This window comes from Hylaeus volcanicus, chromosome 8 (assembly GCF_026283585.1).
Source record: "Hylaeus volcanicus isolate JK05 chromosome 8, UHH_iyHylVolc1.0_haploid, whole genome shotgun sequence".
Classification (NCBI taxonomy): Eukaryota; Metazoa; Arthropoda; class Insecta; order Hymenoptera; family Colletidae; genus Hylaeus; species Hylaeus volcanicus.
In genome coordinates, this window is record NC_071983.1 from 1336921 (window position 1) to 1349868 (window position 12948).

General features: G+C 45.9%; 1 protein-coding gene across 2 annotated transcripts in view; it reads right to left on the bottom strand.

Moving 5' to 3' along the window:
• Window positions 1–759: 759 nt before the first annotated feature.
• The window catches only part of LOC128881595 (zinc finger protein 423), an 84249-nt gene continuing 72060 nt past the window's right edge, over window positions 760–12948 (bottom strand). For both annotated transcript variants that reach the window (XM_054132810.1, XM_054132812.1), the window contains 6 exons: window positions 11920–12158; window positions 10039–10181; window positions 3942–5667; window positions 2793–3863; window positions 2254–2478; window positions 760–2152 (listed from right to left, as the gene is read on the bottom strand). In XM_054132810.1, the coding sequence (XP_053988785.1) occupies window positions 1772–2152; window positions 2254–2478; window positions 2793–3863; window positions 3942–5667; window positions 10039–10181; window positions 11920–12158 (3785 nt within the window). In that variant the 3' untranslated portion in view covers window positions 760–1771. The remainder of the gene's footprint in view (window positions 2153–2253; window positions 2479–2792; window positions 3864–3941; window positions 5668–10038; window positions 10182–11919; window positions 12159–12948) is intronic.

Consider the following 12948-nt stretch of genomic DNA (forward strand, 5'->3'; position numbering starts at 1 on the left):
TTAATTCTGACTCGAAACTTACCTTTTTGTATCAGGAGAATATGATACTCGAAGAGGTGGCACAATTTTTAATTTTGTCACCAAACTTACACCTGTGCTCCTATGGTATGACAACCGAACCGACAAACAGGCTAGTATTTGTTGCCGCATAATAGGGGACCTCTGCCTACAAGCTGGCTAGGTTAAGTTGCCATCTAATAGGAGTATACTCCGCGCTTACTTGGTGACAACAACTAAACTTCGCCCGATTTTACATTTTGGTATCTGGAATTTTAGCGAAATTTATTTAAAGACAGCAGAGGAATGATCGTACTCCTAGTACGGGGAAGGATAAATAGTCGTGGTGATCTTGGACGATTTAAAACAATAATTTATTTTATGAAGAACTATCGTACCGTGTCGCTAAGCCTAGTGGACAAAGTTATTGCATCTGCTTCCTTTAAATAGTTACCGTTTACGGTACAGACAAATTCTTGAAACGTGTGGAGTAATATTTTCTAATACTAATCAACGTATTTACAGTATCACCTAGTGATACGTCTTTCTTTTTTTTCATTTTAATAAGAATTAATGTTCTTATGTTACAAATTCGTTCAGGTAGATTGACTCCCACGCGGAATATACTCTAACAAATAAATGTAATCGTACACGAAGCAATAATGTTAACGATCAACATTTTGTAAACAGCACTCCTTGCTATTGTATAAAATAACGATGATATTAAGATGGCCTGGTTCTAGCGGGGCACTAGACGATGTATAAGATGTTGACCTTCACTTTATTTGTTTTACACGATGTTTATGAGACAATGGTATTCAACATTGCGACTTATACCTACATTTTTAAATAGAATAAAATAGTATCGTAACAGAATGAACGCATCGTGTAGTGTTCAAATATTAACGTGAACAATAAAATTAACGGCGGTTTCGAAGAACTATTATCAAGTTTTACGTACAAAAATCGATACAGCTTTATTAATATTTATATTAAGATGCGAAGGATTTGGTGTTTCGAATTATAATACAATTTCGAACCCCAGTATCATGGTTACTCTTTGCCTTACGCTCTCAACTCATTCTATCACAATACTCTGTAATACTATAAAGGAATCTTTATGAAACAATAACGGACAGTAGATAAAAAAAAAAACAAGGCTCCATCAAAATTGAATGAAAATTCAATTAAACTGCTACTATTCTAATGTTCAAATCAACTATGAACAAAGCGTGAAATCGTTATTATCAAAGAATTTACCTTGACACTGATGCAAACTTTATGCAGTGACCAACGAGCAAAATCATTATTATATCGTGCAGGCCTTACTAGAGACTCCTGTCATCGAAACAAGGTAGAAACGTTACCTTAAAATTTGACGATATTCTTTATTCTTTTAAGAAGCTTTGCTCGATGACTAACAGAATAAAAAAAAAATAAGCATTTTAAAGGGAAAAAAAGAGTACGATACGAAACTATTAGAAACGTATTTACAGTTATCTACATACATACTGATCGCAGCTTCAACAACGCTCTTTTATCTTCTTCATCAAGTTCTACAATTTATTAAATCATAATGTCTTTGTGAATAAAAAAAAAAAAAGAAAACTGTGAAATGGAGCTACTGCCCTAACAATACCCCCTGCAACTCATCAAGCACCTTAGCATTGAGTATATACATAGTTCCATCGGGCTCGACCCTAATTCTCTCAAATGCTTGTACTTGGTTCCTTCAAGCAATCCAAACTAATTCTGAATTATCTTCTCAAGATAATCACGATTCCTCCTTGTCAGGGACAGTTTCTGCATGAATCTCTGCCTTCGGTTTCTGGTCCGTTTCCGTTTGATTGTCATCCTCTCGGTCCTCGTTTTCCATTTGTTCATCCACGTTGATCTCTTCCTCTTCGTCGCCGGCGTCTGGCAGCAGCAGTTCCTCTTTCACAGTGATGCCCTCGTCGCAATTATGGTCCTCCGCGTCCTTTGCTTTCGTTTCGATGGCGTTCTGCACGTTTCCGTTAGGCGAAGAGGCTTCTTCTCCTGGACGATGGAATGTTAGCACGTGGTGGTCCAGCTCAGCTCTGAAGAAGAACTTGAGGGTGCACTTAGAACAGTCGTACGGACGAGCGCCTAAACCGTGCTCCTGGAGCATATGGTTCTGAAACCGGGAGGATGGAAAGAGCTTCTTAAAACCTGTCAGCTGTACAAGGTCTTCGGGAGAAATAACATTCTAATAAAATAAAAATAAACCTTAAGTACCTGAAGACCGATAGGCGCGGTGAAGAGAGACTGGCAGATGTAACAGCCGAGAGCAGCGCATCCAGCAAAAGTGTGCTCTATCAAGTGGCTCTGCAACTGCAAGGGACTGCCAGCCTCAAAGAGACACAGATGACACCGTAGTGCCTCGATGGATGCCTTCCCCGAGGCCTCCAAGTGTTCCTTTCTGACGTGCTGTTGTATCTTAGCTTCCGTTGGAAACGACATCTGAAACAGGTGGAATAAAGATTAAGGACATTGAACACTTTGACTACCGCGCTATTTAGAAGAGAACATTTTATAGGGGAATATTCTCTGCTCCTAGTAAATGGCAACCCACGAGTCGAGATGTAGTTCCGGTTGCCTACAACTAGGGGCGAGAAAGCTGGCCCTGATCGTTAGCAAGCGGAGCTACAATCTGATTGGATTATTTGTCGTACGCTAGGAGCAGAAGAAATTTCCTAACAAAATTGTGAGTAAGACCAATCAATCTAAAACTCTAGCAAATGATCTCAGAAGACTTTACTAAGATCTTCAATTACCTGGCATTGTATGCAGGTGTAGGTGTTCGAACTAGATCCAATCTTCTTATGTTCCGCGAGCCTATGCTTCTCCGCCTCCTCAGGGTCCTCAAACTTCACCCCACAGTCCGGACATCTCTTGCTATCATTCGCCTCGTTCGTCCTGTCCTCCACTTTGAACACACGCTCGGCGTCCCACCTGTCTCTGGACCCGTCCCACTGCGAATCCTTGCTGGAGATCCAGCTTTTATCGCACTTGGTTCGTGCATGCTCGTACGGCGAGTTCAGAATGGGGAGTCCCTGAGAGTGGCGAATGTAGCAAGATTTGCAGACTCTCAGAGACTGTCCTCCGCCGCTCAAGTGACTGGGAGGTAAGCTGACGAAGTCGTCAGTGGAGTAATCCCTTAAGCAGAGACAGCAACCAGGACTCTGACTCTTCTGCTTCGGAGTGGGACTGGACGCGGAACTGTGGGAACTAGGCGAGACCCTGAGGTGGTACCTGGCGTGTAGCCGACACTCCAAGTCGCTGATCAACGTTTGCCTGCAAACGACACACGCTGCTGGAAGATGAGGAAGGGAGTCGTCCAGTCTCTGTTGAGGGTCCACAGTCTCCAGGCTGTGTCTCTGAACGTGCTCGAGGAACTGCGATTCAGACGCTAGGCTACCGCGACAGACCACACAGGTGTCGCTTAATTGGATCTTGCAATGCTTCTGAAGCTTGTGCTCGGCCAACGTCGGGCCTGAAGGACACACCTCGTCGCATATGTTGCATTTGTGGCGTCCGCCAGGCTCGTTCGAGGCGTGCTGGATCCTCGTATGTGACTCCAGCTCGGCCCGAGAACGACACACCTCGCCGCAGTAAGCGCAAGTCATGCTAAGGCTCGAGAGCGACTTGTTCTGCAGCTTTGACGCGTGGGCCAGCTTCTTGTGGGCTTGGAGTTCCGCCTCGTTCGCGAACTCCCCCCTCTCGCACAGCTCGCACTGTTGAGCCCCTGTGCTGGTGTAGTTTGGTCGTTTGTTGTTGTTGTCCCGCTGGTTCAAGGAGTTGTTGTTGCTGGAGGCTGGAGAACGACCCCTCTTCTGGGACTTTGGCTGTAATGGGATGCAAAGCATTAAGACTACAATTATCTAGAACAAAATATTCAACAACATTACAATCCAAATACACACCTCCTCCTGAGACGACCTAGGCAGTCTTCCTATGCGTCCATTCTCTCTGGAGTTACTCCTGGTGTTAGCCTGGTGCTCGACAGAATGATGCGCCTGTGCGATGTGTCTATCCAACAAGAACTCAACAGCAAAGCCCTCCCTGCAGATGGGGCACCTGTAGAGACTAGTCGAGTGGCTGGCTAGATGCAACTGCAGCTCCAGTTCCGAGTTACAACAGATCCCACAGAAAACACATCTAGGTCCAGAGTTTCCCGTCATCCCAGGCGTGGACGCAGGACTCCTCGCCGCAGGGCTACTATTAGACACCGTGGGCGGCGCGTGGACGTTCCTGACATGGCTAGCCATTTCAGCCTCGCTCCTGAAGAAGCTTCTTCCCTCACCAGGCGCATTCCCGGGCGAGTTCTCGTTATTAGAAACGGTGCAGACGTTGCAGCGATATATCCTGCACTCCTGACTATGCTTCACAGCGAAGTGTACCTGTATCGCCACCCTGGAGTCGAAGGTGTCTCTGCAGAGAGCGCACCTGTAGAGATGGTGAGCGTGGCTATCCAACAAGTGCCTCTGCAGAAGGTCTGGATGGGGATAGAGCTTCTTGCAGGCCCCACAGGCATACTCCTTGCTGACCTGACCCAGGTAATGCTTCGTCAGGTGCGTCAGCATCTCCTCTCTATCTGGAAAAGCAGCTTCACACTTGGGGCAGGGATGCCTTATGGCGTCGTTCCTATGGTCAGCTTGGAGATGCCTGGCCAGGTGCTCCCTGAAGGACTCGAAGTCCTTCAAAGCAGCTCCACACTGACCACAGAGGAGAGTACCCGCGGTGTAACTGCTCTCCGTTGGCCTGGAATGCTTGCTGGTGAGGTCTGCAGGCTCAGAAATTGTCTGTTCCCTGCTCTTTTGGTTTCTGCAGCTCTTCGAGTCTCCATAACTTCCATTGTTCTTATCCATAAGCTCTCGACCTTCTAGTGGCCCCATCCGCCTGTTTTCGCAGTGTTGGAGGACGTAGTGCTCCGCGTAGGCTGCCGCAGAGGTGCAAGGAATCCCACACAGAGGACACATCATTAATGCAGAACCGAAACCGTCGTTTCTGTGGATGGAGACCAGATGGTCCCTCAGAGTGCTCAACGTGGAGAACTTCATTGTGCATTGGTTACAGGTGAAGGCGTTCTCGTAGTGCTCCTTCTCCAAGGACCTCTCGGAGTCCTCTTGGTACTTCCTCTCGTGGTCCTTGGAGGACGCTTGATGATTCGACTTGTCGCGCTGGTAGCCTAGTTGCTCGTTGCTCCTGCTAGGCGACGGCGGCACCGTCACGTTCTCGCCGCTGAGGATCGCTTGGTGCATCGTGTGCACGTGCATCTGCAACTGCTGCATGCAGCTGAACGAGTCCCTGGTGCAGTACATGCAGGCGAGCTTCAGGGGAGAAGTGAGGATCGGCGTGGTAGAGGCGCTCCCGTGGGAGCTCTTTAGGCCTGTTTTTGGATTTAGGGTTAAGTTTAAGGACGGCGACGGGGAACTGGGAACAGGAGGAGAGGAGGTGCTGTGCGAGGAGACGCTTCGTCTGCCATAGTCCACGTCCTGCAGCTTGGTAGCCCCTTGAGACTGGTGGTGCTTCTTGTGGGACTGCATGTGGGACGTTAATGCAGCTGCGGTGTTGTAGCCTCGAGAACAGGCTGTGCATTGGTAGGGCTTCTGGGTGTCGTGAGTCTTCATGTGGATCTTCAGGTGGTCGCTGGAAGAATGAATAGAGATTAGATTAGAGAAATATTAGAGAGGTCAGAGAGGAACATTGTTCAGATTTGTGGATACATTGATCGATCATTGAAAAACATTGATGGATCGAGACCAATGGAGCACACACGCAACCATTTCCAAATTCTAATTTTACTTGTCGTTGGTAACCTGGATTTGATCCATCGATTATTCTATCTTAGTTAAGACCCTTTCCCGTCGCCACAGGACTGTCAACAACTATTTTCGTTCCATTTCAATTCTAGGACCGGATATTCGATTAACACAGTTAACCAGTTTATCGTTATCGACGGACATGAAAATTGTTCCGACACGCGTTTGGTCTCTTTCGAAGATGGTTCCGAGCATCGAGCTAACAATAACTTGAGAAGTGCAAAACGATATTTCTTAAATAAATCGACTTGGTACGTTCAACTCTGAGAGACTGTAACCAAGAAAAACTAAATAAAGTGTTAGTCTAAAGTATATAATTGTACCGTTGCCTGAAAGCCTGAAAATTTTTAGAAAAAAAATATTTAGGGAATGCCGCGTATGAATGATTTACCAAAAGAAATGTATCTACTTCTACCAAGAGGTAATGCAGTGTATGACTGACTTATCATGAGAACTTCACCTACTTACATTGCCAACAAAGTGACCTGTTCTATCGACAGAGTGTACTACAGACGTTTGGAGACGTTTACCATAGGAAATTTACTTACTCGCATTGCCAACAAAGTGACCTGTTTTATCAACTGACGATCCTAAAGACTAATGCCCTGTCAAATTTAAATTTACATCGTCTTCGAAGCTCCACGACGAGTCGAAAGGTTGCCTATCCACTCCCAAACATCTAAACTTTAACCGCAAGACCAAGGAGCCGGCTAGGACGTTAGCCTCGCGAGCGTAAATGAGATTCGCAGAGCTCCAACGCGGTAAAAAAATCAATGGCATTACAATTTCAGGCAATAAACTGAATCGTCAACGCGGAGCAGCGCGGGACACCGGCGACGGGGAATTTCAGAAAGCTGTCAGAGATCTCGCGCGTCAGATAGGTGGGAAGCGAGACGTCGAGAACTGGTTGGCAAAAATAAAGGGCGCCGCGCGATACGTATACGATAGGTCAACAATTCTCACATGCCCGTATCACCGTGACGGATGAATTATTCATACCGACTGGTGGAAAACTAAATCCGTTATAAGGCGAGGTCACACACGTTGGTCCGACTGGTCAGTGTCTCGGGCTTCCAGAAACGAAGACAGACGGCAAATTTGCTCTTGCACTTTACGCTTGAATTATTCATACGCCAGGATTATCGGCCGGTCAGCTCTGGCCACGTTCTATTATCGCGTGTATCGCTTCCCGTGTGTCGTCTGTCCACCGAGGAGTGGAGAGGGAGGAGAAAAGATGAGCAATATCGAGAAGTAATTGTCGTTTCGCCCGACGTTTTTCATTCCTTTCGTTTCCGTAGACCCAATGTAGCGTTTGCTTCGATCGACAGACCGAAGGAAACGGCGCAGGTATCGTTTCGAGTGTTTTTTGATATCTTTTGTAATTTGGGAGGTACGTTTGGTAGATGTGACACAAACGAGTGGTCACGAGTGGCGGTAAAGGGGACGAATCTCGCGGGGAATTCATCAACTACATTCCAGTTACGGATAATCACAGCGGAGTGTTTTGTAAATGAAAAAAATGACCAGTCATTATCCCGCAGGGGAGGGTCCGTGTTGCGTGTGGCCAGGGAAAGAGGAAATAGAAATAAATGGAGCGGAGAAACTCCACCCAACGAATCTCTTCTAAATCTCTCACGAATTTCCGCGGTGTCCTAGCTTTCGACTTTGACTATTGTGTACATAAACAACTCGTATGTATATTTACGTTTATAAACTGCTAATTGCAAAAGTTTAAACATTAGCGATAGTAGTATGCGAACATTCTTAATTTACAAAATATAAAGTAATCAAAAAAGCAAGTGATTTTAGCTCAAGGTACTTCTGTAATTGTTTCACGTTGTATTGCTTTGCTGCTCATAAGTTTCGCAATAGTTTCAGTCAATACCCTGACTTAATAAGTACTCCTTGGATGTACGTTTGATCTCTTATAAAATGTACATGCAATCTGGTGTAATTTGGGCTTGTTTGCTGTATGAATTTAAACTGTGTTCGAAGGCTGCAGCACCGTCTCGTGAAATATACGTAGCATTTGGCGAATATGCGATAAGTGAGCATGTTACACGAAACGGATTGCAAATTCACCACCAGGTGTTTCAATTATTGGTAATTCGGTACGACTTATTCTGCTAATACTTCTCATTACAAATTGTCTGATTGACACGCTTGAAAAACGATAATAAATGAACACGAAGCTGTTAACCAAATATAGGCACAGATGAAACAAATTCGAGGCGGTCGGAATAATGGAATTCAGCGAAACTGGTTATTCGATCTGGATAACTTTCAACGATTTGGGAATTGGGAATTTTGCTTTCCTCTCTCGCGGTGGAATAGCAATTGGCTCGAGCGTACCGGATCGATCGTCGACGATCTCGATCGCGCATCGGGATCTCCCGTGGCTGCGGATCTATGTGAGAACCACGGGGGTTTTCACCCTTTTGTTGGGTCACCCAAGCCGACTGTCAAGACGGGAGAACGAATAGAGATGTGGCGTAAAGATCCAGCAATGCGATTGTAATAACGGCTGACAGACGAAGGTCTGTGTTAGGACTCCGCTCAGCTCTCTCTCTCTACATTAAGAAAGTACCGTTTCGGGGAACTGAATACTATATTCTTACATATTACTATAACCTTCAAAAATTCTGATCACCGAATCCGAATACCATTGGGGAAGACTAGAATTTTGTATATATTAGACGTAAAAATCAATTCTATGCCTTTACATTTAATTATTTATAATTTTAATTTAAACAGAAACATTTATTCGTCATTTTATTATTATATATTAAAAAACCAACCTTCTAAGTTCTCCACCTGGTTCACATGACAGTAAATCTATACATATATTATGTAACCTAAGTTCTTACTAGATGACCATTACAACGTATTAAGTTGTCCCGAAATAAGTTTATTTCGTAACACGAAGCATTCATTTAAGTTAGACAAATTTCTTCAATAAATATAGAGAATCTCTGAAATTGGTGGATGAAGGACATGCTAAATAAATATTTTTAAATGGAACCTTGGATATGTTTCTGGTCAATACCCAAAGTCGTGAGCGCGACCGTAAGCCCGCAAGCCACGACGGAGGAGCAACAACGAGGCACTTGACTAATGTTCTACCTGTTGTCCCGTAACACCTATGCGCCTACCTGTCCGGCTCACCTGGACGCGGAGAGACCCGGGGCCCCTGCGCGTGTATTCACGCGAACAGAGAAGCCTGCGCATGGTCGGGGCATGCGCGGACACTTAAACACGAAAAAGCCCGCGCGCCACCCTCGCGGGCCCCCGCGGCAGCTTAGCATTTCAATAAGCGGACGAGTCAATGCGCGGATACGCGAGAAAGGGAGGAATAAAGATAGGAAAGGAGGTCGTCGCCGTGGCGAAGGGAGGCCGACGAGGAGGGAGGGAGGAACCTGGAAGAAAGAGTCACGTAAGAGAGTAAGCTTGACTAATGCCAGTCGGGGCCGCGGTCGTCGTGTGATCATTATTCATTTGTCACCCGTTGGATCGGTCCCCCGGAATCGGGGCCCTCTGTTTCATTTCCACTTTCCCGCTGTCTTCTGTTCCACCAGGAGGACTCTTTCACGTCCTGTTTGCCCGCAACGTGGGATCCCTCGCGGGATGATTGATTTTTGTGGACGCAGAGTATCGTGGGGGGTAGCGGGTCTCTCGGAGCACGGATAAACTTTCACGTTGGGGAGGACACCTCGCTGAATCTCTCTTTATTTTTTTCTTTGGTTCTGCGACTGTGTTGACGTCGAGTGGCGAGGTCTGAGGGGGCTGTCAGAAGACTCCGCTGGAGGAATTCTTGGCTTGGGTATACTTTTGCTATGACTTGGATTGTGGAGATTTTCGCTGGGGTTCGTTGTGCTCAAAGATTTTAAGATATCTAATCGTATAATTGGACTTGTGTACTTGTCAGAAACAGTGACACCTGATAAGCATTCCTGAATCTTTAGCCATCGCCTGGCATTTACCTATAAGAGTTCACATGTCAAGAAAATATTCAGCACTTCACCTAACGTTAAGTCTTCCAAAAATAAAATAATTGCAAACTGCTTTAACATGTGTGGATAAGATCCTCAATTTTCCTCTGGTATTGAGAAGTTTGGAAACAATAGAATCCTCGGGTCGATTTGTGTTAAAATTTCCTATCAAGTATCCTGTTATAGCAGTTCAAAAGGGGCCATCTTACCTCCTGGAGAAGGCAGCTTCGCAGTGTGTGCACCGGTATCTCCGATCTCCTGTATGGAGCTTCACGTGTCGATCTCTGCTGCGCTTGTGCTTGAACAACCTGGCACACCAGCTGCATCGATACGGCATTTGATCGCCGTGACTCTGTAACATTAAAGGAAATAACCGTTAATATCAATAAAATTCATTATAACAGCGATTGGGGCGTTGTTGTTCGAGAAAATTTGTATCAAAGATAGTAAATGATTATTTTGATATCAATTATAGCAATATTAACCCCAATACTAAATGTAATATAGACTCTCATAGTTGCTCTAATAGTACGCGTGCTTATTCATAGGTTTAATAATACAAGACCCACTATTAGCTTCTCAGCATTTCCTCTACTAAGATTTCCAATTGTAGCCTCCAATACTACCTCTAATATTTCCATAGCTCCACCGGTACTAATTGTAACATCAGCTCTAACACCGTACCTCTTAATTCCTCTTTCAAGCCTATCCAGCAAGCTATCGATCCTCCGTCCACTTTCCAATTACGTAATCAAAGACACCAACGATCAATGACTCGATTGCTGGTACCACCAATCTGTCCAAAAATAATCAGACGGCTCGCTGGGTTCCCTGGTCAGATGGAGAGAAAAAGGATCGACGTGCAAGAAACTTGGGAATTCCCCCCGCCACGCAACGGCGGTGGTTGTCACCCAGGTAGATCACTATGACCGATATGATCGCGAACGGGCCCGGGTCATTCTCTTCGTCCAGCTCTTCTTTTTCGTGCTGGACGTAATGCTCTCTTTTCGAGTCGGTGTTCGTCCGACCAAGTAAGCTCGGCACGTACGACTTTCGAGCCGTTTCGTCGGCTCCTTTGAAGAGACAATCCGGACGGAAGGGCGAAGCGATCGCCTCCTCGTCCGACGCTGAAGACCTTTGGCCCCACAGCTGAAAGACTCGTCGATGCCCGGGGAAAAGTTCGTGATGAGATTCAGAGGGGACCATAGAAAGCAAGGAGGATTGTATATACGAGTGTCTTGCTCTTCCGAATAGGTGATGATCAATGTCAATTGTAGAGGAGCAAGGATTCGTGAGGGATACGATTCATTATTGTTTTAACTGATGGAGAGAAGGGTGGGTTCAAAATGTAATACTCAATAGTGACTCGAGCAAATTTGAATATTAAGTGTAGCAAGACTAACTCTGATACTAGGTGCAGTATTATCTCTAACTCTAACTCTAACTCTAGTAGAATACGTTTCAAACGCTAGTCCTACAAATACGATCCTCCGTCATAGTCCTGATAACACTAATCTTCTAACACTTACTAGTCCTGATCTGTTTATGCTGACTCTAAGAATGTAAGTCCCGGTTTCAAATATGTTTGAAGATGTTTCCTTCCACCTGGTTAGAAACGTGGCGGAGTAGGAAGACCGCGTATCCCCCGAAACGAAATTTATCTCCGTTATCGAAACGGTTATCTGCGCGATTCAGCACGCGTATGTGGAAGCGGCTTTTATCGAGGCTGAAAAGTCGCGAGGAACCCGATGGAAGGCGGGGAACCACCTGGACGAACAACCTGACCGGTACAACCTGTTATGGGCCACGGTACAGATTCTGACCCGAAGATGACCCGTGGACGTCGGCTCGGACGCGGAAGAGCGAGTCTCTAATGCCACCGCCATGCAAAACAGAAAAATTCGAATCGGCCACGCGTCCTCCACGCCTGGAACCACGGTCAACTTCTCACCGTTTCCAGGGACAGCCGTAAGGACGTTTACGAGAGCAAGGTGGACTAATTCCAACCACTCTCGAGTAATTAAAAGTAGATCCTCGATTACCTAACCGAGTGAACACCCCCTGTCTAATAATAATAGTCACCAGGTTACCTGTTCGTGTTTCTTGAGGTAACTCAGCCGTGGAAAAGTTCGATCGCAGAATTGGCAAGGATAAGGCGCGGTGGCGTTGTTGCCGTCGGCGTTGACGCCGACGTCGGCGTCGACTTCAGGCTCCGACGGGAAGCTGGCCGACGTTGGCGTCGCGCAAGACGATGGCGTCTCTCCTCCGCGACGCGAGTTCGGCCCGCCATCCTCGCTGTGCCACGACGAACTTCCGGTCCCCAAGGCCTCTGCAACCAAAACAATACATATACATTAGAAATGTATACATAAATAGACTCTAGATATTTATATACTTACAGAGGAGAATTTATTTGGGAACGTTGTGTCTATCGTTTAATTTATACAAGTTTCTTCGATAGACGTAAAGGGTGAGAATATTTCTGGGACTGACTTAAGATATTTAAACTTGAATTCAAACGTGAACCCACACCTGAACTTTCCACAACAGATCCTAATACCTCAAACTCCAACCTGTTCCAAGTAATCCTGGAGTTCATACCAAGACCCCATCCAAGGCTCCACTTTTCCCGAATCTCAACCAAGTATCAATTCTTTAAAGTATATAAACTTGAATTCAAACGTATCCCTACACCTAATCCTCCCCGATACCTTCTACCCAAAGCGAGCCCAAAGTATCCTCGCAGTTCACCTCGAGACACCATCCAAAGCTCAAGTTTTCGCAGATCTCGAGCAAGTATCGACGATCTTTTTTCGAAACAGGTTTACAAATGTCGTAAGAGAAGACCAGTTTTCGTAAGTGACCCTACGAACTCGACGCGTACATGTAGGAAACGTTACGAGGCCTGACCCCACCTCGCTCCGTTACACGTCCCTTCGGATTGTTTTCGTAACGAGTGCGTATGCGGTGAAACTGGTACCATTAACCCGTGCCTCGTCGAGAACCATCGTCCTCGGTGATCCACCGAGGGACTGGTCTTGCGTCGCGGCTAGAGAAAAGGCGACATTCCGTCGCGAGGAATCGTTGGATCGAGTTCTCTGCTACCCCTTTATCCGCGG